The 20,159-nt window shown below is 42.4% G+C and overlaps 1 protein-coding gene across 1 annotated transcript in view; it reads left to right on the top strand.

The window, feature by feature from the left end:
* Positions 1-15,347, top strand: part of T265_05685 (hypothetical protein) — a gene marked incomplete at both ends in the record, with an annotated part of 48,089 nt that extends 32,742 nt beyond the window's left edge. Inside the window, 2 exons of the mRNA XM_009170754.1 lie at positions 4,778-4,998; positions 14,923-15,347. Coding sequence (XP_009169018.1) covers positions 4,778-4,998; positions 14,923-15,075 — 374 coding nt within the window. The remainder of the gene's footprint in view (positions 1-4,777; positions 4,999-14,922) is intronic.
* Between the last annotated feature and the right edge of the window lie 4,812 nt (positions 15,348-20,159).

The raw sequence follows: 20,159 nt of genomic DNA, 5'->3' as shown, positions 1-20,159 counted from the left end.
AACAAAAACGTGAGCATGCCAGAAATTTACGCAATTGCTTAAATGAATTTACCTCTATGCAGCAAATTACAAAAGCAGGAAATCATGACGTCGTTTTGTCTTAGTGTGAAGAGTGTACAAGTAGACTGCCGCAGTAGCTCCATGACTCCAGGATTACTCAAACTCAAGTTAAATTTAGCGGATATAACTTTAAGTTAAAACATTCAAGGAATATCAGCTTTGATATCTGACTTAACGAGTAAGGAACAGTCAAAAAGGAAGCAGAAAATAAATGGTGTAAGCCCATGTAGAATAAACTTAGTAAAACCAACTACGGCGAAAATTTACACCCATGGAGGCATCAGCTAGCAGTTATCTCTTCAAAGTCGGCCACCGCCGTGGAAGTAGGTAATTGTCCATTTGGTGAAAGTAGCCTTCTCTGCTCTAAAGCAGGAATACATGGCACTATTATCTTGGGTTGCGGAGATGCTATGCAGGTGGATCCGTGTAGGTATTTATGTACATTCCAGGCCAGTGGATCAAAGTACCTGAGAAGTATGTTTATACTAAAGAAACCTTTAAGAACTCCTCCATTCAGTTAGGCTTCCAGATGCTCGTGAGCATTATTTCTATGTACATCATGTAACAACGGTTTTATTCAGCTTGATCGCATCCATTTTGGTTTCTGATACGACTCTTCAGGTACGTCGTTTCTGTCAGGAAATTCAGATGTCCACCATAGCTTGAACAGAAGCTTCTCTAAACGGGGACAAAATGTAACTTGTAAGACCACATGCGGCCCCCTATTGGTCATGATCCATTATGGCAAAATGTCATTCGTTTCACACAGAGTTTTACACCACACCTGTTTATGTGGTCATAGAGCATAATATTAATTGGATTCAGCAAACATTCAGCAAACAGTGTGGAGACATCATTCTAGAACCCACCTAGAATGCTTGTTTTATGTATGTACACTAGGAGATAGTGGTGGCTAGCATCTCCAAGGTAATATTGATTGGTTTGGACAACTGGATGCGAAAAACCTAGAAATCGACCAACAGTCGACACCTGCAGTCTGTTGAACATGTAGCCATTCTTTTTTCATTAGCGACGATCGGTTTTGTACCTTCTACACGCGAGGAAATACGGACTTCTGCTGCTTAACCTAATGGTCTCCAATAGATGTTGTTTGATTGCGGTAATGTTCAGTGTAGAAACCGTAAGCCCTCCGTTATCGTCTACGAAATGCGTGTTCCGCATGGTTTAAAGGAATTCAATTAGCTTTATAATGGGTATAAGTTTAGGATGAAATACATTATGTACGACAAAATTTCTCAAATAAGACTGTACTGCTTTATTCCACGCATTGCGCTAATCGCGTACGGAAATTTTTTTCATTGGTATACCAGTATCCACAACATGCCTTACAAATTGTTGGTAATGGCAACCAGCGTCCAAACATAGTTCAAATCCAAGTGTAAAACACTTCTTGCCATTTTTTATTTACCGAAATTTCGGTTGCGTTCTAAGTTCGAACAGTTGAAGACCTGGGTTTCGGTTGCGCAATAGTGGGCGTGGATAGCATTTGCTACTTTCTTTCTAAGTAGATGGCTGCTTTGAGAATGCACATACTTGCGACAAGAACCATAACTTACGTCTGTCAATTAAAATCCATACCAACTTATTCAGTCGTCAATTTTCAAAGCACTTTCAAATAAGCATCGCAGTAGAAAATGTTTCGCGCAGTTTCTGGGACGAAACACTCAAGCGGCAAGCAATTAAATCAGCAACCGGACCCAAAATTGCGACATACTAAGGTTTACTAGACAGTATGCGTGCAGAAAACAAATACCTCAGTAAGACCACTCCGTGTTATCCGGCTTCTATCAACGCATATGGACTTGTTCAAACTCTGGTACGAGTAGTGACAGCTGAAGCCAGGCTGGTTTCTTGCTTGTGACAACAAGACACAATGTTTGCATGAACTGGGAAACTTTTTTTCAAGCCCATATGACAAAATAACAGCCAGATAAACGATATTCATCCCATCAGCTCCATGAGATGATAGCACTTATAGCGACGATTTACGTTACAACTTAATTTATTAAAACTACCTCGTTGGAACTGTCATTAAATCAAAACAGAAGCTCGGAATGACACATAACCAAAGCGCTGTAAAGTGGGTCAAGCCTTCATAAAGGAAACTACTCACAAGGTTGCTGAAAACCCTTTGACAGCCCACGACCGGTTTCGCCCTTCTTGGGGCTCATCAGGTAGGCGCAGTCCCCGAGTTTCCGTCAACCTTATGATCTACTTGAACCCAAATTGTACTGTATTCGAGAAATACACTCAACTGCAAATCAATTTGGTTTTCACGGGAGACTCAATTGAATCTCTCGTTTATGATGTTCTCCAGCTGAATGTGCTGCACACAGGCCGCCTCATGATTCAGTTGGCAGTGGGTCAAGCCTTCTATAAATCAGGTTAGGAATTGTGTGAATTCATAGCGACCCTTGGTGAATAAAATTTGACTAAACGCTAGGATCAGTCATAAGGTTGATGACGCTGTCCGTTTCTGTAATCGCTCAGCCCAGTCAAGTCAAAGATCCGTGTCCTCGTGTCAAGTTGGACAACCTTCTGAAACTCCGTAAAACTCTAGTTCATTGGAAGTTTAATAAGTTCACCCGTCTGAAAAATGCTAATTAGCTGTAGATGATTGTGGCATTCGTAGAAATCATACTGACATCTCCGACTCTTGAAAAACGCTCGGCCTGTCCTAGTGCAATTATTCTGGTGAGTCCACTGAAGGGAGGAAGCTCAGTCGTGGGCACGCCTGCCTGTTCATGCGTGGTGATTCAGCTAAGTCCAGCACGTTGGATTATCCGCGTTCAAACCAAGACACGGCCAGATATATCTACAGCTGATGAAGCGAAACTGGAGTCTGGCGCTTTCCCCTTTTAATACGGACTCACCAAAATAATTTCGTCAGGGTAGAAAGCTAACTGCCTAGACGAGACAGATGTGAGTATGAAACTGCCACCTACTGATTTTATTCCAACTAATATAAGTATCGTAAGAATGCATCTACTTTGCGTGTAAAGCCACGTTGTTTTTAAAAACCAAACGGCGCAACGTTTCATCAGTCCATCGGAAAGCTTTATCATCTACGTAGGCCAGAAAAAACGGTTCTGTGTGCAGAAACAGAGCAGATTACCCATGGGAAGGACTTTTGAACGTGGTTAAACAATTAGGTCGTAAGCGACGTCAGGTTCGAAACAAAATTCTTGATCTTCGTTTTTCATGAGGACGTACGACGTCCGTCGGCAAACCTTGTGCCTTAGGTCACGCGGCTGCCTGTGTAGCCAGGCCCACAATACGATGCTAATCGATTGGTCGAACAGCGAAACATTCATTTGCATTTGTTATGCGATGTGACCCGGTTTTTAACTTTGGATCTGTGTACCTTCACACCCGTTTGTCTGTGTAACTAGACAGGCCTGTTACGTTTTCAGGCAGCCTATGTTTCAGGATAGATGTCAATTCTTACGAAATTATTTGATGTTCTTTGCTTTGTCTCGGGCGTCAGACAGTAAGCACACTCCGTTGAAACCGTTGTGATGTCAGTTTGTTCGTGACACATTATAAAAGCAAGAATACCTGTTCCATTGGAGGTGATCGATGATTAGTAATCATTTTTCCTCTAGGGTGCAAAACGTGGGCAGCCCAATCGAATTCCCTCCAAACCTACGGTTTTAGTTCTATGCACGGATGCCCTCGGATTGCCTCTCAACTTTGGAAAGTTCTGTCCCCATTGTTCAATCAGCGAAGACATGAAAGACACTTTTACAATCAGTGTGATTGCGAACTTATCGTCAAAACCGTACAGTTTTCCCCACCATTCACATCCTTTTTCAGATACAAGAATATGCTTTATCTGGAAGCATTACAGTTTCAAATGTGCGTGTTGATGAGATGTTACCTGGAAGAGTCATCCAGTTCGATGTCAATATAATTCGCAACTGAAGATGAATTGAGCTATCCACCGAAATACCATAACAACATAGATGTACACAGAATTGAGTGCTCGGCCACCGAAAAACTGACAAACTTTCATTATGGCTACCTTGGGTTCTTTTGGGCCAGTGTTGTTAAATGCGTAAACCCGACATCTAAACAATAAACATCAGTCATCCTTTGGGTCTGACTACACTCGGTCTGGGAAAAAAGTGAAAAATAAGGTTGAAGGAAACTCGGGGACTGCAACAAAATGATGATCACCGAGATGGGCAAAACCGGTCATGGATTGTCGAAGAGTTTTCACCAACCATATGGGCATGCTACGTTCATTCCTTAATTATTTTTGCAACACATTACCCATATTATTAGATTTGTACGACTTAGGCGTAGATTAAAATTCAGTTTAAAAAACGTCAGCGGTGTGCACCTCACGAAATCTGACCAAAACTCCAAGAATGCAGCGGATATACACTCATTTGTAAACTAATGTGAGAGACTCATTTGGAACCCAGCTAAATATCTCGTTTGTGGTGTTTCCCAAAAATGCAGCTTTTTACAATGAACCTGGAAATCCTCTTAACTTGGTTGTGTAATGACTGGTAAACATATTAGATGCAATGCTCCACTAGTGACGCTACTCATAACCAGTAGTGTAGCTTGGAGCGATTGAGCTTCACAGTGATCAACATACTATCCACTTCGTAGCACGATGACGAAGTGTTAATCACTACGTTTAATGTAAATAAGTCTAAATAATTTGATTTATTCTCTCTTGCAGGTCAGGACGAGGCACGACGTTTGCGCATGGCATTGTATCCAAACTGTGATGCTGTGGTCCTTTGTGCGTCCTTGGACAACCCAGTCTCGTTAGAAAATCTTTCTAAAAAGTGGCTGGAAGAGCTCCGGGCCGCTCGAATGACCAGACAGCCGCTGCTCCTGGCCCTGACAAAATCTGATTTGAGAGTAGATAGTTCAGCAGACCTGATCAAGCCAGATGCGGTAAGTTGAATCTTAATATGGTAAGCCTGTAACTGACTTCAAACATTTGCACACTGTTCACCTTCAGACAACGCACTAAAACCTGAACACTGTTTGGAATCAAGCACCACAAACTTAAATAATTCCTTCATTGATTCCGAATTTCATGTGTGTCGTTTGTAGAACGGGTGCGATAATATCACAAGTTGAGACGGCACTAATGTTTAGTCTTATGGATGATGGCAACATAATCTAACAAAGCTCTTCAGATATTTTGACTCCTATATTCTCGAACAATTTAAAGCCCCCTTTCTTATTGAAGTGCGTCATATGAGAGAACGAAAACCAGCCGCCGTTCGGCTAACCACTGCATATAGTTGAGCTAAAACGCATACACTAGTAGAAACTATGTGTAAATTTGGTTTATTAAATTTGAACTGTTTCGTTGAACTCATTTCTTCTCGAATGGTATAGCTATTTAGCATAGCGCTCATCAGCCTTTAAGAAGGACCTGGGAAATCTGCCCTAAAATTTAATATTGCATAACTGTTGACTCACATCAGTAAGCGAAATTGAGTCGGAAAAGGTTACACGTAAACTAAAAATCACCACACAAATCTCAATAATTTGTTCTGGCTCTTCGACCTTTTGTTAAATTTCCCGTATTTTGTTCAGTACGCCTCCGGCATTTCCAGTAATACGCCAAAGAAGACACTATTTATCAATGTTAGGATAACAACAAACCTGCCTGACTGTTAAGAGAAAGTTTCATGGCTCCTTTTTCATCAGCGTTCTCTTCCTGGAGACAGTCCCCTTGACGGCACTGTCCATCGTTGCGAAAAATACCGTTGTAAATTGCCTTTTTGAAATCTTATTGAATGAACAGGACGGTTATATCTGTTGATATCAAGAAGCTATTTAATTTGTTATCCTGATTAATAAAAAGTTTGTGGTAACAACAAACCCCCTGTTTGGTTCCATAAAGCGTTTCATTAGCATAAACGAGCAAAAAGAGTCAGATTACACTAATAAATGGATTATGGAATTTAATTTTACTTCTAAATTAAGAGATAACTGTGTTCTAATGATTTCAAGGGTGACTCATTGGCATCTGGGGTGGAATGAAGTACAGGTTAACGCTATGTGAGAATTAAGTTTCGGACGTATATCGGAATAACCAGACGAACTAGAAATCTAGAATTCAGATCAGCGCAACAAGTAGCACGTATGTATTCGAATTAGCGTATATGTACAGCATATGGAATATTAAAACAAGGGAATAATGAATTGAGCAACGAAAAGAGTATCAGTCATGTTCATCACACGCTATTTCACCTTTAATAATTCTGTGCTTCTGTACCTGTTCACATTCAAATTGATCAGTTGTATTATTAGTGACGGAAATGTGCCCGATAAGGTCAGTGTACGAACCTCAAAGCGCAAATCACATTTGCCAGATTGCATCAGTTGTGGTCTCAAAACCGTATATCACTAGGTCCCAAGAGTCGCGTGCACCGGACTACAATAATGGTTGCCTTATTTTGTGGTTGCGGGACGACGACATCGGGTGTCTTTGGGCCTTTGACCACTCATGTCCCAAAAGCATTGCTGGTGACGGTTGGCGTCAATGAGCTTACAACAAAAGGCAATTAGAGAAAGGATATTTGGTTGTGCAGCAGATAATTCAGCCGCAATAAACGTCCGGCACCATCAACCGCGGTGACTCGGCCTTGTGCAAGGCATGGCAGTACTGTTGACCGAGACGAGTGTTGTTCACTGTGCCTTCTCCAGAATGGCGGAAACTGCGAGGTGGACAACGTATGACTTCGTAGAAGGGTGTGAAAGAGACTACTACGGAGATTGTATGTTTTGGTGCTACCCGCCTCCTTGGATGGGGTTCAAGCGGCCTTCTTTGTGTAAGGCTGGAGATATTGCAAGAAACGGTGACTGATCGATGTCCTTGGCATTGATGCTTTCAGTTTTTTTCAATTTGTCTAAGGAGGTATAGGCGTGGGGGTGTAAACACCTTTGAATGCTTGCATTAGGCTAGTATTGGATCCTCTCCTGCAACCACTGTTGTCTTTTCACTCTATGGCTTTAAATATTATCAGACAAACTTGCTGGTTTTGCGATAATGAAGCATCAGTGTTGTTTCCGTTGATAACCACTGAAGTTGCAACTTCGGAGAGGTGACCACTCCAGTCAGTCTGACCAAATCGGAAACGTTTTTCTGCCCTGATAAAAGCATTTGCCTCACAGTTCTCAGTGCGTTTGGAGAATTTAAGGCAACTGATCTGCTTCCTTCAATTCGACAATCCATCCTTAACAGGAACTAAAGTTTCTCGTTCACTGCAACATTCCCTTCCAAAAATGGACCAATTTCGCTAACGCCTTATTGTTTGATTTTAATAAATAATACGCACCTCCATGGACAGCAGACACATCATTGATATCAAGCTCACAAAATCCATGAAAGACTGCCTCACAAGCACTTTTTAGTAATGTTTTATTCAAAGGAGCGGTAGAATAAATTCGGACACAAAACCTTTTTTCGAGTACAAATAAGTAAAAATTGATCAAAGCGGTGCGATTTCTCACAGTATGCTCCAGAAAAAAGCTGTCCTTCACTTCGTCAGAAGGCAAATACGTGTGTAATGCTCACTTTTTTTAACGAATTAGGTGTAAGTTGAGATTTCCACAGCAGACATTAACTATTTCCATTTATTCTTACATGTATGAAATGGTAACAAGACAGGTAGTTAAACTGTTCTGTGTGCGATCTTTGTGTAACTTTAGTAGACTACGAATTGTGTTAGACATACCCTCAAAAAGATTCGGAATTCCTCATTTACTTACTCTGCCTCGAGACTGTGAGTAGCTACTTTGGAAGTCAAATCGCCAAACAGGCTTTCTATTCCACCGGGTATTAGTCAGTTTAAAATACTACCTTTGGATGAAGAGAGAAGGAAGTAGTTCATCATCTCCACCAAGATCAGAAATCCCCAGGCGGGAGACAGTATTCAAGCCCTCATTTGGACTGTTAACATTTCAAATTTTTTTCAGGGCACTTTCGATGCCCTTTGTTGGTGCTTTTCAGTAAAGATTAGGCACTTGTACTTTATAGTCTTATCTTTCCTCATGTGTTGTCGTTGCGATATGTTACAGAGCATACAGATGAAGCCCACATGACTCAATTCTACTGAGCTATGCTGGGTAGATTGCAGGGTACTTTACGACAATTGGGAAGCGCAAATCTAGCCTTACTTTCTAGTGCCTTTATTTCGTCTTCCAAATCGCTTGACGATTCCACAGTTTGCTCCTGAACTTCTCCTTATCCCACACAGATTATGTAATTTAAATTTTTGGCTTTGTTTTCTTTTTCTCTTGAACTCGACATACTTGAACTAGATGGACAATTGGAGCTCACTCAACAGTAACTCGCAACGAATCCTCCACTGTGTATGTGCACTAAGGTGTTCCACTAGTGTTTCACGGATTTCCGCTCAACTCGATAAGTAATTTTTTAGCGGCCGTTGACTCAAAGTGCGATTTGGATATGTGCGTAAGTGCAAAATTAAAGAAGTTGGATGCGTCCGAAATTGACATTGGTTAGTTTTAAATCACAAAAATCACACAAAGATAAGAATCTATAGGGAAAGGCGTTGCTTTCGTATTTTCTACACTTTGTTCGCTTTATCTATCTTTGTTCAGTATCTTCTTCTGTTTGCCCTCCTTCCATCCTCCTTTTGTAGCTCAGTCATTTACATTTGTAAGAAGGGAGAGGGGAGACTTATAACGGAAATATAGGTGAGTCAACAGACGGTGATGATTCACGAGCAGGTATCACTTAGTTAGTTGGTTGTCAATATTTCGGGGGTTAACCTTCCTTAGAAATTAATTACCCTCTAAAGTCGTGTGACCCTAGGAGGAATTTTTCCAGCATCTTTCCGAAAACGTGAATATCATTTTTGGCCAGTACGGAATTATATGCCGAGACTACTTAGGGTTTCAAGCGGATTCCTGGATGTATATGGACTTCTCAGGCGTGCATTAGCCGGAGCGTAAACAAATTCGTCAGACTGGTTTGGGAAGTTGGAAATAACATGAATGCGCATGATACGTTATGTACGTTACACGTACGTTGACTCTGCCTGTGTTAGTCTAGAGTGAGTAGGTCCAGCTTATCCAGCCTATGCTCGTATGGTCCGTACCTCAGTCCTCTGACACCTAGCTCCTTTGATATCCGAAAGGAACTCCCGAATCCTCATTCGTATATGTTGAAAATGTCCATATTTTTGTTGCCTCTTCCGTCCCTAATGAAGCGTGAATGTAGCGGGATGGCTTAAAATTGATCTCTTATGAAGAATATCTTTTCGTAAATAGGGTGATGTTTCCTATTTTGTTAATTCTATATTTTGCTGCTTCGACTAGCGTCATTCTATTGCTTTGTTATGACGAGAGATTCGCTGAAAAAATGAGGTTCATTCTACCAGCAATCATTCAAAAGAAACTATCAATGAGCTGCGCCTCAGAAAATTGCCTATTTCCTCGGCTTAGCATTTAGGGAGTCCGTTCTCAACGCCTTGCTTATTTCTGTTAGATTCGTAGTGCTACAAAGAAAGTGAAGGCCGATAGACTTAATATGCAGAGTGAACTTCAGGTCTGTACTGCTACTGAAAGCATTGTTTATGTGCAGTAGATATTGTGAGGTTGCTCATGCGTACAGAACCACCCGCGATCCGCTTGTTAGTCAGTAAATAAACTGAAAGGTCTCATAAATTATTAGGAGACAAGTGAATGTGCACAACCATCAACGCGCAGCTCCTTTCATATTCACAACAATACATAGATGGTATTATATCGACTGGTGCTGAAAAGCTCGCAACAAAAGCGCCGAGCTCAGCGGTCAACCTGACTACTAACAGACATAAATATTTAACTGCCATATTTGCCCCTATTCGTTTGATGTATGCTGGCCTACAAGGATTCACTAAATGTTCAGAAGTGCTGCAGTGTTCCGGAAAGGAAAATTATTAGTATTCTGAAGCTTCAAGACGCTTCGCCATGAGCGGCAATTTTCAGGTGGATAATACAAAGTCTCTGATTTTTCTTTGTTCTTAACTCTTATTCATACTGTGTGAAGGAACTCTTCTCCTTAATGTTCGGCACAGAAATGTCGGGTCCTAGGACAAAAAGCCATCCTGAATTTCCAAACGATGTGCATTCCACGTATAGAACTATGTCACAGAAAGACACAGTGCGACAGATATGCCGAACTAGCCGAGGTTTTTATATCCTCAGGGCTGGATCAAACCTGTCAGAAATATAAGTAATCTATGCGTGCCATACTTCTTAAAACTGCTTAACTTGTTGTAGCCTGCTCCATTCGGTATTTCGCTGACGTGACTGCATATCAAATTTTCGGACCTCAGTGGCAGACTCCAATGGCCAGTGTTTTCTCTCTTTCTCACACACCTGGGTAAAAAACAAAATCTCAGCTACTGCCCCTCTGTCAGACTTAATGTGTTGAACATTTGTCGCGGCTGTACAGCCAACAGAGATAACTCGACTTCTATGCCAGGACGTTGAATGGGTAGATCATATGTGGTGTTGGTGTGTCCGATTTTCAAAGTTCACTAAGTAATTATGATTCCATACACATTGAGCCGATGAGAGTCGAGGATACAGCGTTGCAGAGTGGATTTGTTTCGTACGTTTACTTTGGCCGTAAAATATGCAAACCACATGCAAACATATGGGTTTGAAGCAATGCAACAACATCAGGAAGTCTTATGGTTATTCTTAAGTCCTCCCGATCTACAGAACAGACTTAAAACGGTTAATGAAAATCGTTTCAGAGAACTTGAAGCCACATGTCTGTGTGCCTTTTTTAAGACTTAAGTGAGTGGTGCTCATTTCTGTGTCCTGAGTTAGTTAGATGCCTGGTTTTTTGACCATTTGAACCTCTTTTGATCAGAGATGAGTTAGATTGGAGTCTATTATTTTTTCGGCAGTTGCTGTTGTACTCATTTTTCAAGCCTCGGATGAATCTTACAGATAAAGTTATTGCAGGTGAGTTGGTAGTGTGATCAATTGCAAATAAACAAGAGCTGGAAATTTTGACCGGCACCGATGACAGTCCGTACTTGTTTTTTCGTATACAGTTGTACTGCATACTGTACTGTACTGCATACTGTACTGTATACAGTTGTACTGGACAAATTTAAAGTCCCATGGATTAAGTGGATATGTTGCTATCAGGGTCAGGAATGTTGATATAAGTGACTTTTCATTGTGTGACTTACAGTTGTAGTTGATCATGAAAAAAGGGACCACCCAATGGAGCGTTCAGAATATTTGTTTGACCACTGTGAACCTACGGCCTATCCAATATTCTCGATACTCCCAGACTTCATATCTGTCTCTTTCAAAAGCAACATAGCCTAAGCAAAGCAAGAGTGTACTCTACCGAAGGGGTTTTAAGTCTCTGTATTGGTTAGCTGAGGTTTATTACAGAGCGAGACAGTACTGTCGGTAGACCTGGTGATAATAACTATGGCGATAATAAGTATGAGCAACTAAATAAATTGCTCCACTGAAGGGTGGTGAAGACAAACAGGAGTTTAGCTTATCTGGTTATCTTCTTGGTGAGTAAACTATCTAACTAAACATTGAACAAAAGTATTTGCATATCCGCTCCCGTCCACTACCCAATCTTGAACTTGCAAATGCCAGTCAAGGTTAAACCCCAACGACCGTGACACCCTACAGGTGACTGCCTCAAAAAAGAACCAAAACTATTAGCAGACAGAATAATGAGTTCCTAAATGCAGACCGGAAGTCTGGCCGGACCTTGGTGCTGAAACTGGGAGATCCACAGTCTCGACAAGAAAGATGCTGGTAAAAATCCCCAAATCAATACACCATTTTCGGAGTGAAATTAAAGTATCCTGTGCAGGATGTATATTTATAAATACCTTTCAAGCTGTTTTTAGTAGGAACGAGCAGGGTTTATGAGCTCTGAGAGTATGTGGAGCTGAGATAGGTTCAATTATGACACAATAAATAATAATGATTAAGTCTGTACTACAAAATCAACATTTCGCTTCTTAGATAAATCGCACCTATTCTGGCTGTTTATCGGATGAAATGTTTGGAATACGGGAGGAACTTGTGTTGGATGTAACCAACTGTTCCATCTTATTAAGAATAAGCAAGCCAGGCTCCTCGTGTATCCTCATTAGGATAGCATCCTGGCTCTATGGTATTTTTAGAAATTTAGCGTTTTCCTTTCCAGAAAAACGAATTTCGTTCGTCGGAGAGGGGCAAATGCAGTTATGGAGAATAATAAATTCCACTACAAACTGGTCCTTGTTTTCAAAACGTGTAGCATGTATTTTCTCGAGTTGTTCATATAACTGTTTAAATTCAGCTCCCTTGGCAGTACTGTCAGGTTGTTCGGGTAAAGCTGTAAAACTGATTCCTCTTGATAATGCTTCCAGTTAAAATCAATTTGGGTAAGTACATGCATGCTTCCCCAATTCAGACGGAAGTTCTCCCACGGTCTAGTCATTTAGGAGAGTTTTCATCTATCGTTTCATGGTTCACTAGACCATAAGAGCAGCTGACAGCAGCGGCTCACAAACACAACATCCTCCAAAACTGACACAAAATAGTACTGTGTTTTAAGGAATTCGGTTGGCTTATCTTCCGTGATAGTACAGTGAAACTGGTGCAACGTTTATTTATTGATGTTGTCACCTGGAATTCAGTCCATAGAAAGACAATTTTGGCCTGAATTACACTCTTTATGGAAGGTATAGCAAGAGTTTAGCAATAAAAGAGCACGTTTATTTATCCGTCCAGAATTTGCGGGGCAAAGATACCTGTATTGTCCACGTATCCTTTCAATCTCTCACAAGTTTACCTAGCCAACACGGTGGTTCTGTGAAAATGTAAGGATTTTGATCCCATTTTATGTCTGGTAACAACTGGCCTAACATTAGTGACAAAATCAACGATAAGCTTGGTATCCTTCCCACGATTTTCTCTTGATAAACCATTATTTCCTATCAGTTAATCAGCATATTTTCATCAGAAAACTCTCTTTTCTCCAGACCATCCACTGGATGCTAGGAGCCTCTTGACCTGGAGGAAGGTTTTTCTGTGATAGGAGGCTCCCATTCTGGCATTTTGGCCTTTTGTGGATTTGCACTCTATTTAATTCTGCCTCTGACATGAAAAAAATTTTAGACAACTGGATTTTCCAAGCCATATCAATTTTGTATGATGTATGATTCGAGTCTTGTGGAAGATCCGTTAAAAAGCACGACCAGGTAATTTCCTTTGAATTAAGACACATCTGAACCTATCGAAACATCAAGATACACACCTGGTAATATTATTGTACCTAAGGGTAGGTGTGGTTTGTCTGTACTATAATGAAACTTGGACCTCAGACCACTGATGCATCCATACCTTTTCAACCTTTCGGCTTTCTATGCCCAAAACACCATCCGACCTCAGAAGTGATCATATTTCTAATGATATGGCAAAATCTTGCTCAGAATACCACCCACCGGCATACCTGGCTTACCTGGTGAAAACTAACCGTCTAACTGGCCAGCGCTGAGATGGTAAGGCCTGAAGTGTGAGGATCGGCGTCCTCACTCCTCACTAGGAGATCCTATTGAAGCACTTATACTGTGCGGCGGCCTAACAGAGATCTGTCCGTGTTTTGCAAGAGAAACTAAAGTTTTCGAGAAATACACTCATTTGCGAATCAATTTGGATTTCACGGGAGACTCATTTGAATCTCTCGTTTATGATATTCTACAACTGAGTGTGCTGCACACAGGCCAGCTCATGATTCAGTTGGCACGATATTCGAGATATCGAAGTAGATTTTCATAAAGGAAACTACTCACAAGTTTGTGTTGGTGGAGTAGTGGTTACACGCTCGCCTCGTATGTCAGATATCCGGGGTTCAAATACCGGCACGGCAGTTGGGCATGAACTACTAATGAGCTCCAATAAGAGCGAAACTCGAGTCCAGTGCTTCCCTTTAAGTCTCTTGTGAAAACCAAATAGATTTGCAAATGAGTGTATTTCTCGAAAACAGTGCAATTTGGGCTCAAGTAGATCATAAGGTTGACGGAAACTTGGAGACTGCGCCTACCTGATGAGTTCCAAGAAGGGCGAAACCGAGTGAGCTGTCAAATAGTGTTCAGCAACCTTGTGAGTAATTTCCTTTAAGAAACCAAAGTTACTGTACAATTAAACCTGGCTTCAAGTTGTTTTCAGATTGCATCATGTGAAGCGTTGCCGCTCTACTGAAAGGATTATTCTTGATAATCCAAGGCAAAAGATATGAGCATTGCATTTCGGATTTCCCGAACCAAAAGCAGCTGTTTACTGAGCGTGCTGCGCTCTTAACCCACATACCACCTCCACTTAATCAGTCCCAGTGTGGATGAAACATAGTGCATTTCTCAATGATAAGCATGTAAGCCCACCAAAACTTGAATGCCAGAGTTAAGGATGTAAACTCGGGGAGAATTTCTTACTAGAAGAAGCTTGTGGGCATCTGTCGTACATATTATGTTTACTCACTTTTTGGTAAGTGGTTGTGCTCTAACGGTTGCCCTTTTCGAGATTGATTTGTTGATTATTGCCTTTCTCAGGTTACCGAGTGATGCTATCAGATGTGCTGAGCGTTAAGCTGTATACCTACTTAGGCAAACCTTTCAAGTAATGCTTAACTTCTAATACCGGGCCTTCATGACACAGTTTATCTTTCGTTAACAGAATAGCCGCTGAGCTGTCTGAAAATATTTGCCTGTTTATAATTAGTCCACCAGTGGCAAGTAGCGCTTTGCATATGAGATTTTCATAACGCTGCATGGATATTTGACCGCAACGTTCATTCTACTATTTTTCATTCAGATTTCACAAAATGCCCGTAAACTGCAGGTCACAGACCTTTATGAGTGCTCCGCCAAGACAGGTGAAAACGTCAAGCAGACGTTTCGGCGTGCAGCTGAATTGGTTGTGAGGAACGATGGGGAGAAGAATGGAAAGTGCTGTGCCATCAGCTGATCACGAGCTTTCACCACATATGAACCAAAACTAGCAATATTCTCAACATATCTTTGGAGCCATTTTTCCAATGTCTAAAGCTTTTTAAAAGTTGCTTATAAATATGAGGCCAGTTTGAGATTTTATTTCCCAAATTATATTCTTGGTATTTCCTAAATGCAAGGTTCTTTCATGGATTTGCCCGGATTAGGGCGGAAGTGGTTGTGCGAACTCTGTGATGCTGCATTCGCAACTTTGTAACTTATGAAACGTTCTCAAAAAACAGGTTTTGGAGGTTTTTAACTTTCTGTGTTTGTTGTAATCGGTGAACCAGAAAAACGCCGTAAACTGGGGTACCACATAAGCAACCAGTTAAAGCGCAATCACCGATAAACACTGAAATATGGAAAACCATGAAGACTAATAACACCATGGTCAAGTTTATGGACACGAAATGGAATTTGTTTATTTAGATGGGTGTATGAGAAATAGTCGCACGTCAAAATTACACTGTTTCGCGGTGCAGAAAATCTTTTTTGGTAAAGTGACTGAAATTACCGGGGTTCAAAGCCACCAATTTTTGCGGTCCTAACAGTATTTTACATTACTAAAGGTGTCCCCTAAACCTCGACCACAAAAAGTTTCTTTCCTTACTGAAGTTTACGAGCTAGGTGTGGTCGAACTTGTTTATATATTTTAAATCCTTTGAGTATATTTTAAAAGGTAAAATATTGGAACCTGTAAATCACAAAGAATTTCTCTGCATCAACAAAATGTGGGCAGGCGAACACCCCATTGGCACAGATGAACAATATTAGTTTCCAAGGTGAATAGCCAGATTCTCACGGTTTCAACTACTTTCATTTTATTTGACACTGATGAAAGATAGAAGGTATTCGCTGCGGAGCAATTTATTTAAAAACACCAGCTGAACAGTGGCAGACTATTGGGCAGGGGAGCAAAACTTTCTCATGCATCTTGGTTATAAAAACTGAATGCACGTCTTCTTCTTGAACGCGTCTTCTTGATTTTTCCTGGATGTTCATTGACTATCGCGCAACTGTACTCGAATGCCACAGAGCAATCCCACCGCAATAAATTCCACTTTCCAAAGACGCAAAGCGGAATTACCAGAAAACATGTTACTCGCATGCCTTATCAGTAGTATCCACCGTTACACAACCTCCCCGTTTAAAGGCCGTTGGTATGCCACCGATTTTCATTTACCTCCTTTAGGTCGCCTCCAGCAGCTAGTCTGTTCGAACGTTCTTCGAACGTGTCATGCCACTTTTCAAGCTCAGTCCCATTTGCGCTTTCTCATCACCAACCGTTTTCAATTGTTTAGACGTTTCCCTGGTGGTCAGTAAAGACAAACGAACCTTGTCATCGACTGCCCAGCTTCCGCGAGGTCAGTCCACTCCTTTTGGGGTTCTGACGATCCTTCCGCGTGACCTTCGCGCTTATGGGAAATGGTGACGCCTTTCTACTTGCCGTTTTCTCTTCACCCCTTTCTTGATCGGCAGTCAAGCTTTCTCTTCTTCTGCTAGCTATTTCGAATACAAGCGTGTTGCCGGTCACAACCCGATTTTTTGATCAACCGGAAGGTGCAGATGTCGAACGTACATCAACTGTATGGAAGCACGATGAGCTAGCAACACCATCAGGCGTTTCACTTCCCGGTCACCTTTGGCCGCCAGCCACTCATTGATCTTTCAATTATTACGTTCGATTTGGCCATTTGTTTGCCGATGCTATGGTGCCGTCCTCAGCCGTCTGATGCTCACTCTCTGCAAGCAACTCCCAAACACTTCTTTTGCATAGCAAGTCCCCTGATCGGTTTGGATCATTTTTGGTACTACAAGGTCGGCCACTATGTAATGCATTACCGCTCCGCCGATCCTCGTCGCCCGTTGAGTTCAAACGGCTGCCGCCTCAACCCACAGCGATAGGTATTTTGTCATTATCACGATACATTGCTTTCCGCTGGCCTTCACTGGTAAGGGGCCCATGACGTCAATGGACCACAACTGGCCGATTTCTGAGGCAGGAAAGGGATTCTCGGGATGGATTGCTCCTAGCGTATCCCTTTTCATCGGTTGGCACCGCTTACAGGACACCACATAATCCGTCAACTCACTTTTCATCAGAGGCCAATGGACCCTCTGCCGAAGTAAGTCGTACGTCTGGGTGCATCCCGTGTGTGCCACCTGGTGGCATTTGACTATCAGCCTCCGTCTCAAGACGCGTGGTATCGCGGGTAGCGTAACGCTGAATCAATGCCGTTCCGGGAAATTATGCCAGCTTCACTTAAACTTCAGCTAATCGAAGCGACTCTGGAACGCTTCCAATCCCTCGTCTCCCTCTCCGTTCTCAAAACTCCTTCAATCCAACACGACCGCTGCAACCTTTCGTAACACCAGAGCCTTCCGTTGTAATTCCACCAACCTTCACGGATCCAGTTCGACAACTAGGCTATTGGCACCAACTATGACCCTGAAAGCCTCTGTTCTTGACAGCCCGGTGGTTCTCGCTTCCTGGAACGTGCCGGATCGCAACCTCATACTCTTGCAACGCGCGAGCTTCCCTTGAGAATCTCTGGTGGTCCTGATTGACTCCAGGGGTTTATGATTGGTTTCAACATGAAATCTTTTCCGAACAATATGGCCTTCACTCATCTAGGGCCAAAGCAAATCGCTAAACACGTTTTCTCAGTAGTTTAGCATTACTGCTCAGCATTAATCAGGACATATTCGGTAACACTATTCTTCTGGTGAGCCGATACCACGATCACTAGCGTCCGTTGCAACAGCAAACAACCTTCTGACCCCGGGCAGTTTAAGGGCCAGTTGATGACCCAGTTGATATGCTCAATGCTTCATGTGCTCCCCTGGTTTATTCGAATTTTTCACTTCGCCCGAGCAAGTCGTTCAGTGGAGCAGTAATCGTGTTGAAATCCTTAACAAACCGGCTGTGGCCCAAATTATGTTCCGACAGTGTCACTAAACTCCGAACGAGCTGTGTCTTGGCTTCATTTACCCACAGATAGGCCTCCCGGGCACACTTCAATACGGCCTTCAAGTAAACCGCGTGTTCTGGTTCCAAATCGATGTACACATTGGTATCGTCTCTGTACATGGAAACCTTTTAGGGTCCCCTCGTTAAATGAAGCATCAAGCGCCGAAATTTGAATGGTGCCCCAGACAAACCGGACGGGATCTGTGAAATATCGGGATGCTGGAGGGAATCGAAAATTTCCGCAACCAAAGGTACACTACAACCTGATTTACGGTCATTTCACTCAAACGCCGGAAATCCAAGCAAAGCCGGTACTTCACGTTCACCTTCTTTACAAGCACAATCGGGGTTGTACGCACTATTGACTTCCTCCATTTTGCCATTTTCCAAAATCTCCTGAATCCGTCTATGGATCCCCCCGTAGATGGAGCGGCATTGAGCAGGTAGAAAGCATTCGGTCGGGAAAAATTTTGTGTTCAGTCCACTGGCAGATGCCAAGCGGATCTTCATCGCCCGGAGTATTCCCGGACCATAGAAGCTTTCGGACATGTAGTTTACTCATGACAATTCTTGGGCAATCTTCATTCTTGACTGCGCCATAGCTTGTCATTTGCACGAGGTACAGAACATGAAGAATGACACAGTAGGCCTCATATAACTGACGGTCCATTGAAATGTAACCTCCGAAAATGGGGAAAATCGCAACAAGTAGCGGCACCATTTCATTTATACGAAAAATTGCGAAAACCTAGGTGAGAGCCTGGGAGAATGGGGCCGAACCCCCAGAATGTTATTTCGCCGTGAATGGGCAAAGTTACGTGGCAGCACAGTCTACGATATGCTTGCAACCCGTTGCTGAATGTGACGAAGTCATGGCCTATACGGCAACTAACCTATGTTTTTCACGAAAAAAATCGCATCCAACATGTTAGACAATAAACTCAAATGAAAATAAACATGGAAGAAGTGAGGTCGTGCAGTTAGGGAAAAAAGTGGTTGATAAGCAGACTACCACCTACTTTACTGCTGCTTCAGCGATCAGTTAATTGGAACCCAATGAAGGCGTGTGGTGAGGGCTGGAGAAAAAAGAAATATCTTCCAAGTTAGTTATGGATTACGGGTTGCCAGTGTAGTGGTCTGGCTACCCAATAAGTCAGTTTACCCTTGGGTGACCAGGAATGCCGCTCTTCTCTTGAGGAAGCGGTGGGACAACAATCATGAACACACTCTTCAGATCACTCTGATACGGCGGTACACTGTTGCCAATAAATTGGGCTACTCAAAATACATCACACGTCGACTCAGCTGAAGGACCACCTGAGCCCTATGGAACAGCACGCTGCCTCAGGAAATTGTGGCGATAGTTGGGTACATTTGAGGAGACCGAACTTGGCGTGCCAACCGAACGAATAGCAGCTTCCGTTTGATTGCATGCGCATTCAAAACGTGAAGGCGGACAGAAAGCCACCTCCATGGTACTAAAAAGAACGAAGTCTCCAGTTCAAATCACAAGAGCTCCTAGCGACATGGATCACACAATTCAGGTTTGGTTATCTGTTGATGGACAACATAGGTTTTCAGCAATCCTGCGCTGATGGGGAAGGTCCACTAGATTCAGTCTGTCGGAAGTCAGCCGGGGATGTATTAGGACCACCAGAGGAGATCCGGGAAGTGGCAGACGGTGTAGAGTTGCCCAAATAGGCGAGTCTGTTTGCCAAAATGCTTCATACGATAGAGCGTCCCGAAGCCACAAGACAAAAGCAGCACTAAAGCCAGAAGTAAACACATCGGGTCGGTGCAATTTAAAACTCTGCAGTATTTTCAACATAGTTTATCTCATCGCCGATCAAGATCCAGGCCGAAATGCTCCATCTATCACCGTGATTAGTGGCCATGTACCTCCGTCCCATTTTACCAGTCCGATGAATTGCCAATAGTCGACGGATATTACCGCATTTCAGAAGGACTTTTTATTCCTAAAGAAAATCAACCAGCTTTAGTGAAACTGTCTAACAAAGGGCAGTGCAGAAAAAATGTGATAATTAGAATAGTGGTAGGTATCTTAACTACCGAATGTACGCGTAGTATAG

This window comes from Opisthorchis viverrini (assembly GCF_000715545.1).
Source record: "Opisthorchis viverrini unplaced genomic scaffold opera_v5_108, whole genome shotgun sequence".
Taxonomy (NCBI): domain Eukaryota; kingdom Metazoa; phylum Platyhelminthes; class Trematoda; order Opisthorchiida; family Opisthorchiidae; genus Opisthorchis; species Opisthorchis viverrini.
This window is presented reverse-complemented; position numbering and strand designations above follow the sequence as displayed.